This window comes from Pinus tabuliformis, chromosome X (assembly GCF_031772625.1).
Source record: "Pinus tabuliformis cultivar Carrire ecotype Pingquan chromosome X, CPIR1, whole genome shotgun sequence".
Lineage (NCBI taxonomy): Eukaryota > Viridiplantae > Streptophyta > Pinopsida > Pinales > Pinaceae > Pinus > Pinus tabuliformis.
The window spans coordinates 402,694,691-402,710,906 of NC_142308.1; the positions used below are offsets into that span (position 1 = coordinate 402,694,691).

The window sequence follows — 16,216 nt, forward strand, 5'->3', positions numbered from 1 at the left end:
ATCTCCTTGACTTTATGAGCCCTTCTTGTTGCAGCCTTGCTTGACCGGAAATCTCTGTCTAGGATGAAGGCCGAACTGCCTATTAATAGTGGTTTACCCATGTAAATAAGTCGACTTGAATTAGAAACTAGACCAACATGCCCGTCAGAAATTTTCCTCTTTTTGAAAGTCGACTTCAAAGGGATGTTTGTGATAAGGTCTTGGAGGGCTTATGACACAAATAAATTCTCTTTTAAAATGTGTAACATTTTTGAAAGCCTACTTCCAAGAGATATTTGTGATAATGTCTTGGTAGGCTTATGACAAATAAATTCTCTTCTAAAATGTGTAACATTTTTGAAAGCCCACTTCCAAGGGATGTTTGTGATAAGGTCTTGGAGGGCTTATGACACAAATAAATTCTCTTTTACAATGTGTAACATATCCAAATGGGTCTTTCATTTTTGACATTGACTCTATAAACTTTTATGACTAATCCTAAAGGCTCACAATAGGATCCATAACTACAAATAAAATTCCTTGCTCATGAAACCCATGAAACACGCATTACAAAAGTAATTTGACTTTTCTTCTTTACATCAAATACATAAAAATCATAATTACACGTCATTATGAAAACCAAACCAGCTCACATTTTTCAAACCTCATTGTAATGTAAATACACTTTTCAACGCTTGCAATAAGCCAAAGTTCTAATACACATTTCAAGCCTCATTGTAATATTATCTTGTGTATCTTTTGGAAAGATGTCTTACTTGAATATCATCTTGTGTATAAATACACATTTCAAATTTCAAACCTCATTGTAATGTAAATACACTTTTCAACGCTTGCAATAACCCAAAGTTCTAATACACATTTCAAGCCTCCTTGTAATATCATCTTGTCCTTGTAATATCATCTTGTGTATCTTTCGGAAAGATGTCTTACTTGAATACCATCTGGTGTATTACACATTTCAAATTTCAAACCTCATTGTAATGTAAATACACATTTCAAACCTATTTGTAATGTAAATTATGTGTAATCATGTGATGATTCTTTACCCTACAGGCAGGTTTGCAGATTTTTGTACTATTAAAGGTTTTTGTGGTTTCTCTTAAGATCTCCTCTTCTTAAGTTTTATATTTTTTAATATATTTTTCAAGGAAACTCTCCAATGTGGGTTGGGTTAACCTGTCTTTCAAATTTTGGAAAGATGAATCTCTAGCCTCCGCTTGAAATGTTCCCACAAATAGAAGTAGCTCTACAATAGTGTAGAATGAATGGTAAATTGATATTTATTAATCAAATTGGATGTTTATAAACGTTTTTACAGATTGTAGAATGAATGCTCAATTGATATTTACAAATCAAATTGAATGTTTATAAAAGTTTTTAGAGACTTATAAGAGGCTTATACCTTCAAACTATGAGAGGAGAGATTTGTTGCAGCAACTCTATAGAGAAAAAAAAAGGCAGCATCACTTAAACTACCGTTCCAATACCAAGGCTAGTGCTATACAAAATAAAAGAACACACTTCATTCCAAGGGCTCAATGGTTATCCTATATAACACTTCCATCATCTTCTAAATCCTAGGCAGAAGAACAATTTACGAATATGGATTAAAGAAACTATTAAAAAAAAATCTTTACACCAGTCAATGATATAAACAAGATGCACGACAGCAGAAAATGTTTCAGAGCATTATGTATATCAAATTGCCAGCGAAGCAATTACAAATTCGATAGTCCTTTTTTCGGAATTTGAGCTTGAAATCTTGAAAAAAAAACAAGTCCATAATTACACACGAACAGAGAATCATACAAACAGCTATGAAATGTTAAATAGCTAGTTTTAAATCTTAGGCACGATTCCTTAGCATACTATACATTTGCACATGCAATATCAGCAGTCCAATGCAATGCAATAAGATTTATATTTTGGTGACTTCTATCAGAACCATGAAGTTTTATAAAGGTTCTTGAATTCAATGATTCAAGCTGCTTCTGCAAAGCCCACTCTCATGTTACCAAAATCAAACACGGTATGATAGACACCCATGAATACATCTCCAAGAATCCTGTAAATAATTGACAAGAGAGTATTAGGTACTACTCAGAATATGAAAGAAAGTGTGATTTGAACAAAACAACAAAACCACAATTGCACTAACACAGCAATTTTACAATTACGGAGCCCATACCAGATAGGTCCCATTGGAGGGGGAACATCTAATCCCATGAAACCACTAATACATTGAGCTGCAGAACCCTCGCCAACTTTAAGAATATACTGTCAACAAGGAAGCAATTAAATTGTTAATTACATTAGCAAGTAGTCAAAATTGCAGAGAGTTTTAGGTTGGGTTTATATTAACCCACTCTGTTTCTTATAACACTTGGGCCTACGTATGTTGAAGTCCCATGCTGTCGGACTACACAGAAATTAAGACTAGCTAGAGCATTTCTGATCTTCAAACAGTCAAATGGTCATGCATGAAATATGTTTTATTATGGTTACCGGTAACAACCAATTATTTATGAGAACTGATGTGCTCAGCCTTGTACAAATGCATTTTGAGAATGATGACGTCTTTGAATGATAGGAGAATCAACAAACATCTAAAAGCTTATGCCAAGATATTTCCACCATGCAGAAGTGCAAACCCCATCATGTATATGTTTAAAATAAATCCTATTTTGAAAAAACACCATCTATTTCAGGAATCCTATACATCTCTTGAATGTCAAGAAAATGATAGAATCTTTCGTCTCTCTTATATTAATTCAAAAGGGCGATTCTTTTATCTATGGCTTTGTTTTCAATTATGTTTCGCAAACTCGCACTACAGTATTTCAGAGCCAAGTCTCAATTGTGACATGAACACGCACGCCATGAGCATAGACAAATTTTCCTGAAGTAAATCCTACTTTAAATGGCTTTCGCGTTGAATGCTCAAAGCAAGGCTTAAAGTTTAAACAACACAGGAAAGGAATGTGGTTAAATAATCTCGTATTCGTTGCTGATTGAGTCAAGCGATCAACTCAAGAACCCACAGAAGTAAAGAATTAGCAGAGTTAGTAGAGAGGATTAACAGAAACCAAAGATCAAACTCTGACAAAACAATTTTAGACTATATAGGTTCATCGATGAATATTTCAAACTGAAGTGACAGGTGGGTTTCTTGGGTGTTCTAGCAGACTGCTTGTAAAACCGAAATACACCCCTAGGATATAGACATCCGACCACTGATACCAGTAACCAGCCTTTACAAACCCACTTATCAGAAATGGGCTTAACTAGTATCAGAAACCTTGTGTTGGTTACATACAAAGTGTATAAACCCGACCTGTAGGGACGGATTTGTCATCATATCTGACAAGGGGAAAGCGCCAATATTTTGGTGTCAATACTTTGGTCGACTTTTTTGGAATTCTAATATCATCTTTTAAAGATCACTGAAAAAATTGCTGAAATTTAAGAATGCGGGAATTCACCCAGAGTGTATATTCAAGGAGTTGATAAGCATCCCGGTACCCCTGTCAAATTTAAAAGGTGAAAGGATGTCTACAGTGCTTATTATACTCTATTCATGCTAACGGCGGACACCATTCAAAAGCAATGTCCACGCTTGGATAGTAATCTATTTGAGCTTCTAAAACTGTAATTACAGGAATCAGAGAAAATCTCACTCTACAAGTTTTGAAGCACTGAAATATCAGAGTATTGAAGCACAGGATCATGTAGATAATTCTGATTGATTCTCAAAGCACCTAACACAATTCTGACAAAGAGCTGGTCGACGAAATAATATACGTTTGGAGTTCCAATTTTCTTGTAAGGTAATCCTTACTTCCTAATCCCACTTGTTTTTTTCTCTTTAAAAAAGATTATCCATGGTAGTTTTCCCCAGGTATATTATTTATATGAGTTGCGGTAAACTTAGCTTTTCCTAAAATTCTATCCTCCAAAAAGAAGTGTTTTCAGCAATTTCACCCAACACGCTAAAACTACCCGCCCTATTCAACTTTTACCATTCCCAAATGGAACTTAATTTTTTATATCTATCAATTGAAAATAAGAACTAATAGTCAAACTGGCATCGGCACTTCTAAATGACTGTATGCACATAATTTTCAAAGTATCGCCAAAGAGTAGAATAAGAACAAATGCCTCATCCTGCATTAAGCTAAATTAAAAAATTAGTATACCACAATCTAGTGAGTTTACAAGTAATCCTACCTGCTCAGGAGTGAGATCAAAAGTTCTTTCACCAATTGTAAATGACACAGTGGGCATGCTTGATAGGTTATTGCAGTCCACAGCCGCTTGTCCATTAGGGTTTGGCAACCGCTCACAAAGCTGGACATTTTAGTATATATAACATTATAACCATCAGTTAGATAAAAAATGCAATTGCTGCAAATTTCTAATTTTTATAGTAGATAAACATATGATGAGAATCTGGCTTACCTGATTCAGATATGTCATAATTTGGTCCTTGGATGCATTGCTGTCTAGCTGATTCTTTGCCCATACCACTGCCATCTCACAAGCAGCACACATGCCACTGCTACTGGCTGATGTTGCCTCGTTATCTCTCTCAAGAACACTAGCAATTTGCATACTGCACATATGCAACACTTATTGCTTTAAGATCGGATCATGATATCAAATGCAATTTGAAAAATACAATCCCATTAATTAGGCTGGATTAGAAAAAGCATCTCACCTGACATCCCTGCTACCATCAAATGAGCATAAGCCTATTTTGGAACAGACCTTTTTAGGACTTGTCTGCAAAACAAACACATAATTTTAGTGTGGAGACTTGACTAACCAAAACATCATCGCACTTGTTTCTAGAAAAATATTATCTTTTTTGACGGTCCTTAAAATCGTCAGTGTAATAAAAATAGCCAACTAATGTATTCTATATGACGCTGCTAACAATATTAATGTGACAAGCCACAGATTATTTAAACAAATTTCCAAATTGAAAGGAAACCGGACCTGTGCCATCAAAAGCTCCATTATTAAATCTCCATATTGCGAGACTACACTTTTACATTCCTGGCTAGCAAGCCCCGAGGCACCAATAGCTTCATTGATTTGCGCCACAATCCCCTGTATTTGAGAATAAAATTAGTAAAAACCACAAAAACGTATGACTGTAGCAAGATGTTTACTTCAGATTGGAAATTCAAAATGGTAATAATCACAAGCATAAATACTCGGAAAAACAGATATGAACTAGATGGAATATGTTGGGCATATTTCTTTTAAAAATCATCATCTTATTAGATATGATGGTCATAATTTACCTATGTTGCACTGGTTTTGGGGACGGGAAACAGCAGGGACGGGGGAGGAGTCCCCGAAACGGCTAGAGCGCACCCCAGATTTTCAGGGGACAGGGTGTTGGGGGCAAATATATATATATATATATATATATGCAGAATTCAATATTAACATTTGTTGTTTCAAGTTAGTATTATGCACAACCCTTACACTCGACCAGTTAAAATCTCAAACAATTTGAAAAGAGGTTGAGTGACATTCTATTATTGGCCACATGAGCTTTAGCTCAAGGAAAGCTATGTGTAACTACTTTAAATTTGTAATAAGGTCCATGAACAATCTATCGAGGAGAACTGTCCTTATATTAGTTTTTTTTCCTCATATTTCTTGTTAATGATGACTATGTTAAACACGAAAGGCGTTCCCTTTTCAATAGGTTTTGCAAACTTTTATAGCTGTATTGAAAACAACAATAAAATAATTTGGTTTTCTAATGATATTAGATTCATATTTCAGATTAAAAAGGGAACTGAATAGGAATTTATTTAAACATTTAGTACTCAATCCATTTCACAACTATCTGATTATTTTCACAATGCTTGGGGTTGGGATGATGGAAGCACTGAACTTGAATGAGTCCTCGAAACCCACATACAATATGTAGAAGCTGAGATGATCCTAAGAAAGAACAAGAAAAATAACCACACGGATCATCCTTTTAAAACAATATATTTTCTGTTTTCTTGACATGGAGGGTGTTTTTTGTAATTTTACCATTGAAAATCCAATATCTAAATCCAAAATGAAACCCATCATACAAAACCCATTTTTTGAGCTGCAACTTGTACGAAACAATAACAAAAAAAAAAAAAATTGATTCAATGCATTCAAAAAAAAAGTGAATGGGAAAAATGATCATATTATTCAATCATCAATGTCCATGATTGTCAAAACTGAAGATCTGTGCTTGGATTATCCCTAAAACCTTCCTAAAACATCCCTGAAATCTGCCTAGAAAACCCTTGTAATCTACCAAAAACATCCCTGAAATCTGTCCGGAACGTCTTGGGGCGACTAGCAAGTCCCCAATGGAGTCACCAACAATTTGGGGACGTTTCCTAAGGGTCCAAAAGTCTTAACTAGACTCTTTGTAATAAAGTGGTGTAATCATGAGTTATAAATGTGGTAATGATAATGGTCATAACTAGACATGAAAGACTTGGCTAGAATCTTTATAATAAAATGATACGAGTTATAAATGTCGTCACTGCTATATTAGGTATTAGTTATGTAATGTAACCCTCTCTCTCCAACTACGCAACACGACATCGTATCACTCGATAATGAAGCAACCTGTTTTCTATCTTATTCTTTTGTGTATTCCTCTCTACAATCTTGTATTTCTAAATCCGGCATCGGTTGATGCAGAAAAATTATGTTCCTCTTAACATTTGAGTAATTAAATAATAAACTTATGCAGAAGGATAGATGAAAGCAGTTCAAGAGCAACAGTGTGAATGGAGACTCAGCAAAAGATGGCAGCAAGAGTGTTGAATAGGATCCTCAAAAAGATGGAAAAGGTATAAAGTGTTTTATTGTGGCATGCTAGGACACAAGGCCAAATTTTGTAGGAAACAGATGTGGAATGAAAAACAAACCAGGGACATTCCAAAGATTCATCTGAGGAGAAAAAATCCCATGTAGCTGAATGTAAAGTCCAGCAAAAAACTAGACTATGTTGCTGAATGTAGAGAGGATGAAGAATTTTTATATTTGTGCTAGTGATAAAAGTCATCGGGACCAAAACAGAGTGCTACATTGGTTCAAGAGTGTCACGGTATTTTGTTAATCAGAAAGACTGGTATATTGATTTTATATAGGACATGTCCAACTCTGATTCTATATAGGACATATCCAACTCTGATTCTGTTGTCTTCAGTAACGGAGAAGAATTCAGAATCAAAGGCAAGGGAAGTGTGCAAGTTGAAATGAAAGTAAGAGAATGTCCTTCATTTTGTAGAAAAATACTATTTTTATCGTTGACAAAAAGAGCAGAGAGACAACCTTCTATGGTGGTGAGGAAAAATTACTGGTTAGAGGAGAAAACCAGCAAGGACGAGAAGGTAAGAAGCATATTTATTATGCTTTCTATTGATTTTTATGAAGAGAAAAAATCCCTCGGGGAGGGTGAAGATGGCGAGAAGGTAAGCAGTATATTTATTATGCTTTCTCTTGATTTTTATGAAGAGAAAAAGACCCTCAGGGAGGGTGAAAAGACAATGCAGTTAAGTGGGCTAATGTTTACTCCAGGAAGTAAAGAGAACATCTTCGATATAATGAGATGTTCGAAACAAGCCAAGTTCTATATGGATGGTGAAAAGGCCAACTATTCAGCCAACATTAGCTCTCATCCAGCTGGTGAGTCAATGGTCAGACAGAAGGACGATAACATGACTTGATCATCCACCTTGACAGATACAAATCACTTCTGGTTGCTGATTGAATACTTTATTTTTGAGTAAATTGCAAACATCTTCTTACTACAGAGGTTTCTTCCTATTATAGGTATTCATAGGAGCTCATGGGAGCAAATTTCAGTAAGATAACCATTATTACTGAAATGGTTATATTCAAGTCACTTTATTATAATGGACGTAAATCATAAGTTAGTAAATGTGGTAATTAAAATATTAGTTATTCCATGGATACACAATGTAATCCTCTCTCTCTCCAACTATGTAATGAGAAATTGTATTAATCAACCAATTTATTTTATTCTCTCTAATTCTTTTGTATATTCCTATCTAAAAACTTGTTGAGGCGAGAGGCTCATTATACAGAGTGTGAAAGACTGTGTAATAAGTATGTCCGTCTGTTTTAAAATTAAAATAAAATATTCTCTAAATAGAAAAGCAATGTCGGTTATATAATTAAAAAAAAAAATGCTATACATATTTAATTAGTTGTCCATATGACCTAATATAATTTCATGTAAAGTAATTAGAAGTAAAAAATAATGTGACCTAATATAATTTCATGTAAAGTAATTAGAAGTTAAAGAAATATATATATATATATATATGATATTAAACCCTTATACTTTTCAAAAATATTTTAACACAGGATATCCACTTCATATATATCTATATATAGAACAAACAAACAAACAAACAAAAATATATTAAAAGAAAATGTTTTTATTTTATATAGAATAAAATATCCAATGTGGGTTATGAATTAATATTAGATATCATTTTGGGATTCAACTGTGTTAATTCATTCATCAATGACCATTTCCATGAGAGGTAGACTAATTTCTCATGATTTTTACATGAATAGTTCACTTAGCTCTCATTACATCGGATGATGATAAAATGGCTCAATGCACATGCTATGTAATCTCTATAACATCCAAAAATACAATTTTAACAATAAAGAATTACACATTGTTTTTACACTGTAAAACTAAGTTTGCACATGAAGAAATTTGATCCCTCTCAACGCATCTTAGATCCGTGCTTAAGATAGATCTATGTTGGTGTATATAAATTCGACCCCAGTTGAAAAAGAAGAGATGGTGATAATTATATTAAAAAACCTAACACCGTTGTATGAATTTTTTGTTGATATGACATTTGAGAACTTGAGCATGTGAAAATTCCTAAAATTGAAATCCTATTGCAGCAACAGGTATTATTTCTTGTAATTACTAAATTAATTATTCAATTTATTGCTATGACAACATCGAAATAAACACACTACAACCTTCACAAATAAAACTGTGGAAAATAAATAGCGTTGGAACTGAGAAAATACTAGCACACACACATAAAAATGACACCTTTATTTTTGGACAATTGTCCCCGAAAAAACCCAACTTGGGAAAACCAGTGTAGTAGTTAGGGTTTTTATTATTATGCAGCAATGAATTCTGAGTACAATCTATGGATGCCAACTGGCAATCCAAACAGCAAGAAAATCTGGGAAAAATTATTTTAAGGGAATTATCGTTCTTCCACAAGCAATCCTGGCACAAATTCCTTCAGAAAACTCAATCTTCTAGACCCTCTGTGTTAACCTTTGCGCTACTCTGCGCAAACCCTATGACGTCAAGCCTCCAACCTATCTCTGATGAAGTCATTATGCCTGTTTCTGCTAAAGAAATCGTCTCTCCAACACTCTGGACCCTCTTCCCAGCCTCTGGAACTAAGAACAAATTTCTCTCCAACAAATCGAACTGCTTCTCTGAAGCAACTGCGTAGTCCTATGCGCTACCTCACTTGGAATAACTCGGCCGTCTTGCTACTGCCTCTCCGATCTAGAAAACTTCCTCCGGATCATTGTCCTTGGCCCTCACTATATGTGTTGCCTCACTGAAGCTCGAACTTTCTGGCAACTGACTGCTACTACTCTAGAAAATCGAATTCTCCAAGTGACTCTGGTGCATTCTCCATCACCACATCGATCCCTTCTTATATCTTCCTGTTGGGACTCCAACGGCCAAGATTAAATTTTAATTGATGGCTCAGATTATTTCTGGATTAGTCCGTGTGAGTTTCTAGAGAACTATCACCTTGATTTAATTAATTCTAATTAATTAGCCATATTCCCCAAGTTTAGACTTACGAAATATTTAAAAATTGGCCAATAATCTAATTAATCCATCTCTAAGTGGAATTTCCAAAAACAATTTATGGGTTTTGGAGACCTCATGTATTCTAAAACCATATTTCGTGGCTAGAACACATCCGATGCTACAAAAACTAACACTCACGCTCAGAGAAGAATGTGTTCTAGTGTTGCACACCCTGTCACAACACTTTGTCTTTGTATCACCTTTTGTCATGCTGCTGATGTCTAGCTAATGTGACTACTTGTCATTGCCCACTAACCTCTGCGCAACTTTGATGTTGTATTTGTGCTATTGTTGACCTTATTGTACTGCTTCCAACACTGCATCTGCACTACAACTCTGTTGTTGCTGCAATTGCAACATCTACAACTAGAAAGCATCCAAAATATTGAATCAACTGTGTTCAATATGGTCCATCCTGCTACTGAATACTGTGGGCCCCAGGGATATCCAAGTAATGACCCATGAGGTGGACTCCTCAAGGACCCTGCCCAATTTGTAACTCTCTAGGGCTACGACACCAAATCACCCTCACTCTTGGAGGTATATTTGCGAACATCGTGAAATCTAGTCTACTCATGCTATTGTTGCTACTGCTTTGTTGATGCTTCAACACTACTGCTGCAACTACTGCAATAATGAGTTTGATCTCCCCAGATCTTGAAGCGCTAGCTTCCATAGGGTTGCTCCCTCTGAAGCTACACTCCCTCCAAGTCTCAATCTCCCTATGGGAAATCTCTCTTCTCCCTCCTAGTAACTCATACTATTCTCCTGCACTAGAAACTTGACTGCATAGTTCTGCATTAGGAATCTTCTGGCTGGAACTGCACCTGCATCCTGCAACTAGGCGATTCACATTACCTGTGTCACTTCAACTAGTTCTGCAACTGTCTCTCAGGTACTAAATACAACTAGCTTTGCCACTGTCTAATAACAGATTGCGTCTACCAACACTGAACCTGCTACTATGATATTGTGGGCCCCTGTAGCAAGGGTGATGGTCCTCCTACAACAATCTGGAACTGATATGACTCATCTCCTTGTTGCAACTACGCTAGACCCTACCCATCTGACACACTGGAGCCTCATACTCCACCTGGATCGGGTGCCTCACTACCTCCTTTCGAGCCTTGTCCTTTATTGGGACCTTTCATTGCTTTACAGCTCACACTAAACAACTCACACTTCCTTTGACACCTGTCTCCAGCAACTAGAAGTCGATTTGTTGTCCAGATTTGCATTCCGAATAACTCGCACGACCTCCTCTCGAGGTCTTGTACAGCCATCACTGCAAAGCTATAAAATTTGCGAAACTCAAAAACTATAAACAAAATAAATAAAAAAGAAAGAGAACAAAAAACAACAATACCAACAACAACAAAAAAATAGGAATCTCCTCTCCTCCTGCTTGGTTGCTGCTTTACTACTCGCACTCCCTTCTAGAATGTGCAGTCTTGCTAGCTACTACTGCCAATCTGCAACTAGGAAAATCATATTTCTTGGCTAGAAACCCTCTGAGAGAAATTTCCCTCCGCTGTGTGTGCTTTTCTCTTCCACCCGACGTTGGTTCTGTTGTTGCAAAACCCATTGCGTCCAACCAAGAATCTGCTCAGCGGAAATTTGAGTTGCAATTGCCCCAGCAATTTGGCTTGCCTATCTGGATATTGCACTGCCTTTGAGAATTTCGGCCTGCTGCTCCCTTCTGAGCAACAAAATTTTCCTCCCTTCGCTTTTGAGCTTCTCGACTAATCACTTACGCTCTAATACCATGTGAAAATTATTAAAACTGAAATCTTATTGTAGCAACGGGTATTATTTCTTCTAACTAATAAATTAATTATTCAGTTTATTGCTATGGCAACATCAAAATAAATACACTGCAACCTTCACAAATAAAACTACGGAAATAAATAGAGCTGGAACTGAGAAAATACTAGCACACACATAAAAATGACACTGTTATTTTTGGACCACTGTCCCTGAAAAAACTCAAATTGGGAAAACCGGTGCAGCAGTGAGAGTTTTTATTATTATGCAACAATGAATTTTAAGTACAATCTACGGATGCCCAACTGGCAATCCAAACAGCAAAAAAAAATTGGCAAAATTATTTTAAGGGAATTACCCTTCTTCTACAAGCAATCCCAGCACAGCGTCCTTCAGAAAACTCAGCCTTCTAGACCCTATGACGTAAAGCCTCCAACCTACCTCTGATGAAGTCATTATGCTTGTCTTTGCTGAGGAAAAATCACATCTCCGGCACCACTTTGGACCCTCTGCCTAGCCTCTGGAACTAAGAACGAATTTCTCTCCAACAAATCAAACTGCGTCTCTAAAGCAACTGCACAGTCCTCTGTGCTGCCTCACTGGGAATAACTCGGCCCTCTTGCTGCTGCCTCTCCGAATTTGGAAAACTTCCTCCGGATCATTGTCCCTGCCCCTCACTATCTTTGTTGCCTCAATAAAGGCTTTCCGCAACTGACTACTGCTACTCTGGAAAATCGAATTCTCCAAATGACTCTAGTGCATTCTCCATCTCCAGATCGATCTCTTCTTATATCTTCTTGTTGGGACTCCAATGGCCGAGATTAAATCTTAATCGATGGCTCAGATTATTTCTAGATTGATCCGTGAGAGTTTCTAGAGAATTCTCACATTTACTTAATTAATTTTGATTAATTAGCTATATTCCCTAAGTTTAGACTTAGGAAATATTTAAAAATTGGCTAATGATCTATTTAAACCATCTCTAGGTGCAATTTCAAGAAATGATTTACGGGGTTTGGAGATCTCATGTATTCTAGCCTCTCCACCAAATTTTGTGGCTAAAACACATCCGATGCTACAAAAACTAACAAAGTAATTGTGTAGAAAGGTAGGTTGAAGAGGCAGTGTGGGAACAACAACATGACTGGAGATTCAAAGGTAGCCTTAAAAACACAATGCAAGGGAAAATCCAAGCATAAAGATGGCGGGAGAGTGTTTATTTGGTTAACTTGAAAACCAGGGAAATGTATGTATGAAAGGTTTTATTGTGACAAGCTACAACAAGGACAAGTTTTGTAGCAAATGGTTATGGGACGAAAAACACTACAAAAATTGAGAAAAAACAAGCCGATGTAGTGTAATGTAAACAGAAAGTGGAATTTACGGCCAGTGATAAAGAAGTAATTGGGACCATAACAGATTGGTTCATTAATTTAGGTGTATCGCGTCATTTTACTAATCGGAAAGATTGTTGTATTAATTCTGCGGAAGACAAATCCAAATCAGATTTTGTTGTCTTGAGTGGCAGAGAAGAATACAAAGTTCAAGCCAAACTCAGTGCGAAAGTTCAAATGAAAGGTAGGTTGCCCTGATTTACTAAAAATCTACTTTAGACTACGATTAGATGTTGACTTCACTAACATTTGCTATTTCATTATTGACTAAAAGAAAATAAAATAAAGAAGACAATTGTTATGGGTGTGGAAGAACACGATTTGTTTCCACCAGTGAATCACAAGGAGGAATCGGCAGTTACAAGAGAGCACCTATAAAGACAAAAAGGTAAACAACATGTTCATTCGACATTACCTCAAGGACATTGAAAATGAAGTGAAGCAGAATGATGCTTCCTCCAAGAAGGAAAAATAAAAACTTTAACATGTTGAGCCACCAAGACGTGGAGGTGCTTTGGATGAAGTAGCCAAGTTCTACATCCCTGTGGCGAGTCAATGATCAAAAAAGATGGTGACAGACTTGCATCGACCTTGCCAGATATATAATCACTTCCGTTGTTGATTGAAGGCTTTATTTTGGTGCGGCTTGCAAACATATAAGTGAATATATAACCTACGGAAAAGTGAGCTAATCCAACTAATCGTGCTTGAACAATGGAAAGGGCTATTGCTGCTGTGTTTTTTGCAGCTTTCATTGTTGTTGGGACCATGTGGTATGGCTCCGCAACTACTCCAGTCGAATTATTCGGTCCCACTCATTACCAGTGGGATCAGGGATACTTCCAACAAGAAATAGATCGACGGGTTCGTGGACCTTCTAATTCTTTCCGAGTTTTAGCTAATAGATTCGCAATATAACTGTGAAGGCATTTCAAATACCATACGTGAACCACCGGACATGAGAATTCCTTTCCTTTGGAGAGGAAAAGATTCATTGAAAATTTTACAAAATCAATTCGTTATTCTTTTTTTACATATTGCCAATAGATGAACCATGTATGGGTGGTCCTAGTGCTACTAAAAAGCCCATTGAAGATTTTACAAAACAAGCAAATTTTTGTAATATGACTATAATGAAAGAGAGTATTATCTATAATGGTCCTTCCAAATTAGGACTTGGTCGTGCTCAAGACATATGGTATAGGCTTAGTTAAAATCTTCATAATAAAGTGATGTAATCATCAGTTAAAGTGTGTAATCATCAGTTAATAAATGTGATTAATACAAGATTATACATATTTTGAATTATGCAACATGCTACTATCTCCATTGCCTAGGTGGTGGTGGGTCATCTAGTATCACCTAGCAAGTGGACCAGTGTTGCAAGGACCGTCCCTCATGCCCCCTACACACCAAAACCGTGAGCAAAGCGCGCTCAAAACCGCGCTTCAGGCCAAATCTGCACGGTTCATGGAATTTGGTACCACTATGTGAAGAACCATGTTTCCTGAACACTCCCAAGGTGCTCCCTTGATGCTTCCTAGATGCTTCCTAGCCGTAAACACATATATTCTACTTTTTGTATACATTACACTACATTGGCTTGTTTTTTTCTCAAATTTTGTGGTGTTTTTCGTCCCATAACCATTTGCTACAAAACTTGTCCTTGTCGTAGCTTGTCACAATAAAAACCTTCATACATACATTTCAATGCATTTCCAGTTAACAAAATAAACACTCTTCCTGCCATCGTCTTGCATTGTGTTTTTAAGGCTACTTTTGAATCTCCAATCATGTTGCTACTCCAAAATTGCCTCTTCAACCTACCCTTCTACATAATTACTCAAGTTCTCAAATGTCATATCAACAAAAAATTCATTCAAAGTTGTTAGCTTTTTTAATATAATTATCACCATCTCTTTTTTTGCAACTGGCGTCAAACGTAGATCCATCTTAACCATGGATCTAAGATGAGCTGAGAGGGATCAAATTTCTTCTTATTTTTTAAGTGCAAAAAACAATGTGTAATTTTTTATTGTTTAAATTGCATTTTTGAATGTTATAGAGATTACATAACATGTGCATTGAGCCATTTCATCGGCACATTAAACTGCTTTTTTTGTTATTAATACATTTTTAAGTATACGAAAATATTAATTCATATTAAAATATTTTATTCTATACAACATTAAATTATTTTCTTTTAATATTTTTTTTTATATATAAATATATATGACATGGATATTAGGTGTTGAAATATTTTTGAAAAGTATAAGGTTTAAATATCATACATATTTTTTTTTTACTTCTAATTACTTTAAATGAAATTATATTAAGTCATATGGACAACTAATTAAAATTGTATATGTACAGCATATTTTTATTCTTTTTTATTACAGCCGACGTTGTTTTTCTGTTTAGAGAATATTTTATTTTTATTTTAAGACGAACAGACATACTTAAACATCGCCATCACACTGGGTTGTGGAATGAGTTAATTTAAGTGTATTACATCATTTTACTAATCAGAAAGATTGGTGTATTGATTTTGCGGAAGACAAATCCAACTTAGATTTTGTTGTCTTCAGTGGCAGAGAAGAATACAAAGTTCAAGCCAAAAGTCTACTTTAGACTGCTATTAGACGTTGACTGCACTAACATGTTCTATTTCATTATTGACTGAAAGAAAATAAAATAAAGAAGACAACTGTTATGGGTGTGGACGAACACGATTTGTTTCCACCAGCGGATCACAAGGAAAAATCGGTGGTTACAAGAGAGCACCTATAAAGACAAGAACGTAAACAGCATGTTCATTCGACATTACCTCAAGGACATTGAAAATGAAGTGACGCAGAATGATGCTTCCTCCAAGAAGGAAAAAGAAAAACTTTAACATGTTGAGCCACCAAAGCGTGGATGTGCTTTGGATGAAGTTAGCAATTTCTACATCCCATTGGTGGGTCAATGATCAAAAAGGATGGTCACGGACTTGCATCGATCTTGCCAGATATATAATCACTTATGGTTGTTCACTGAAGGCTTTATTTTGGTGTGGCTTGCAAACATATTTTTGTTACAGAACAAGCAAATTGTTGTAATATGGACCATAATGAGAGAGTATTATCTATAATGG

General features: G+C 35.8%; 1 protein-coding gene across 1 annotated transcript in view; it reads right to left on the minus strand.

Moving 5' to 3' along the window:
• Positions 1-1,665: 1,665 nt before the first annotated feature.
• The window catches only part of LOC149140218 (cyprosin-like), a 49,667-nt gene continuing 35,116 nt past the window's right edge, over positions 1,666-16,216 (minus strand). Inside the window, exons 9-14 of the mRNA XM_089446525.1 lie at positions 4,999-5,112; positions 4,718-4,782; positions 4,459-4,612; positions 4,228-4,347; positions 2,189-2,277; positions 1,666-2,065 (exon numbers count right to left, since the gene is read on the minus strand). Of these exons, the coding sequence (XP_089302651.1) occupies positions 1,981-2,065; positions 2,189-2,277; positions 4,228-4,347; positions 4,459-4,612; positions 4,718-4,782; positions 4,999-5,112 (627 nt within the window). The 3' untranslated portion in view covers positions 1,666-1,980. The remainder of the gene's footprint in view (positions 2,066-2,188; positions 2,278-4,227; positions 4,348-4,458; positions 4,613-4,717; positions 4,783-4,998; positions 5,113-16,216) is intronic.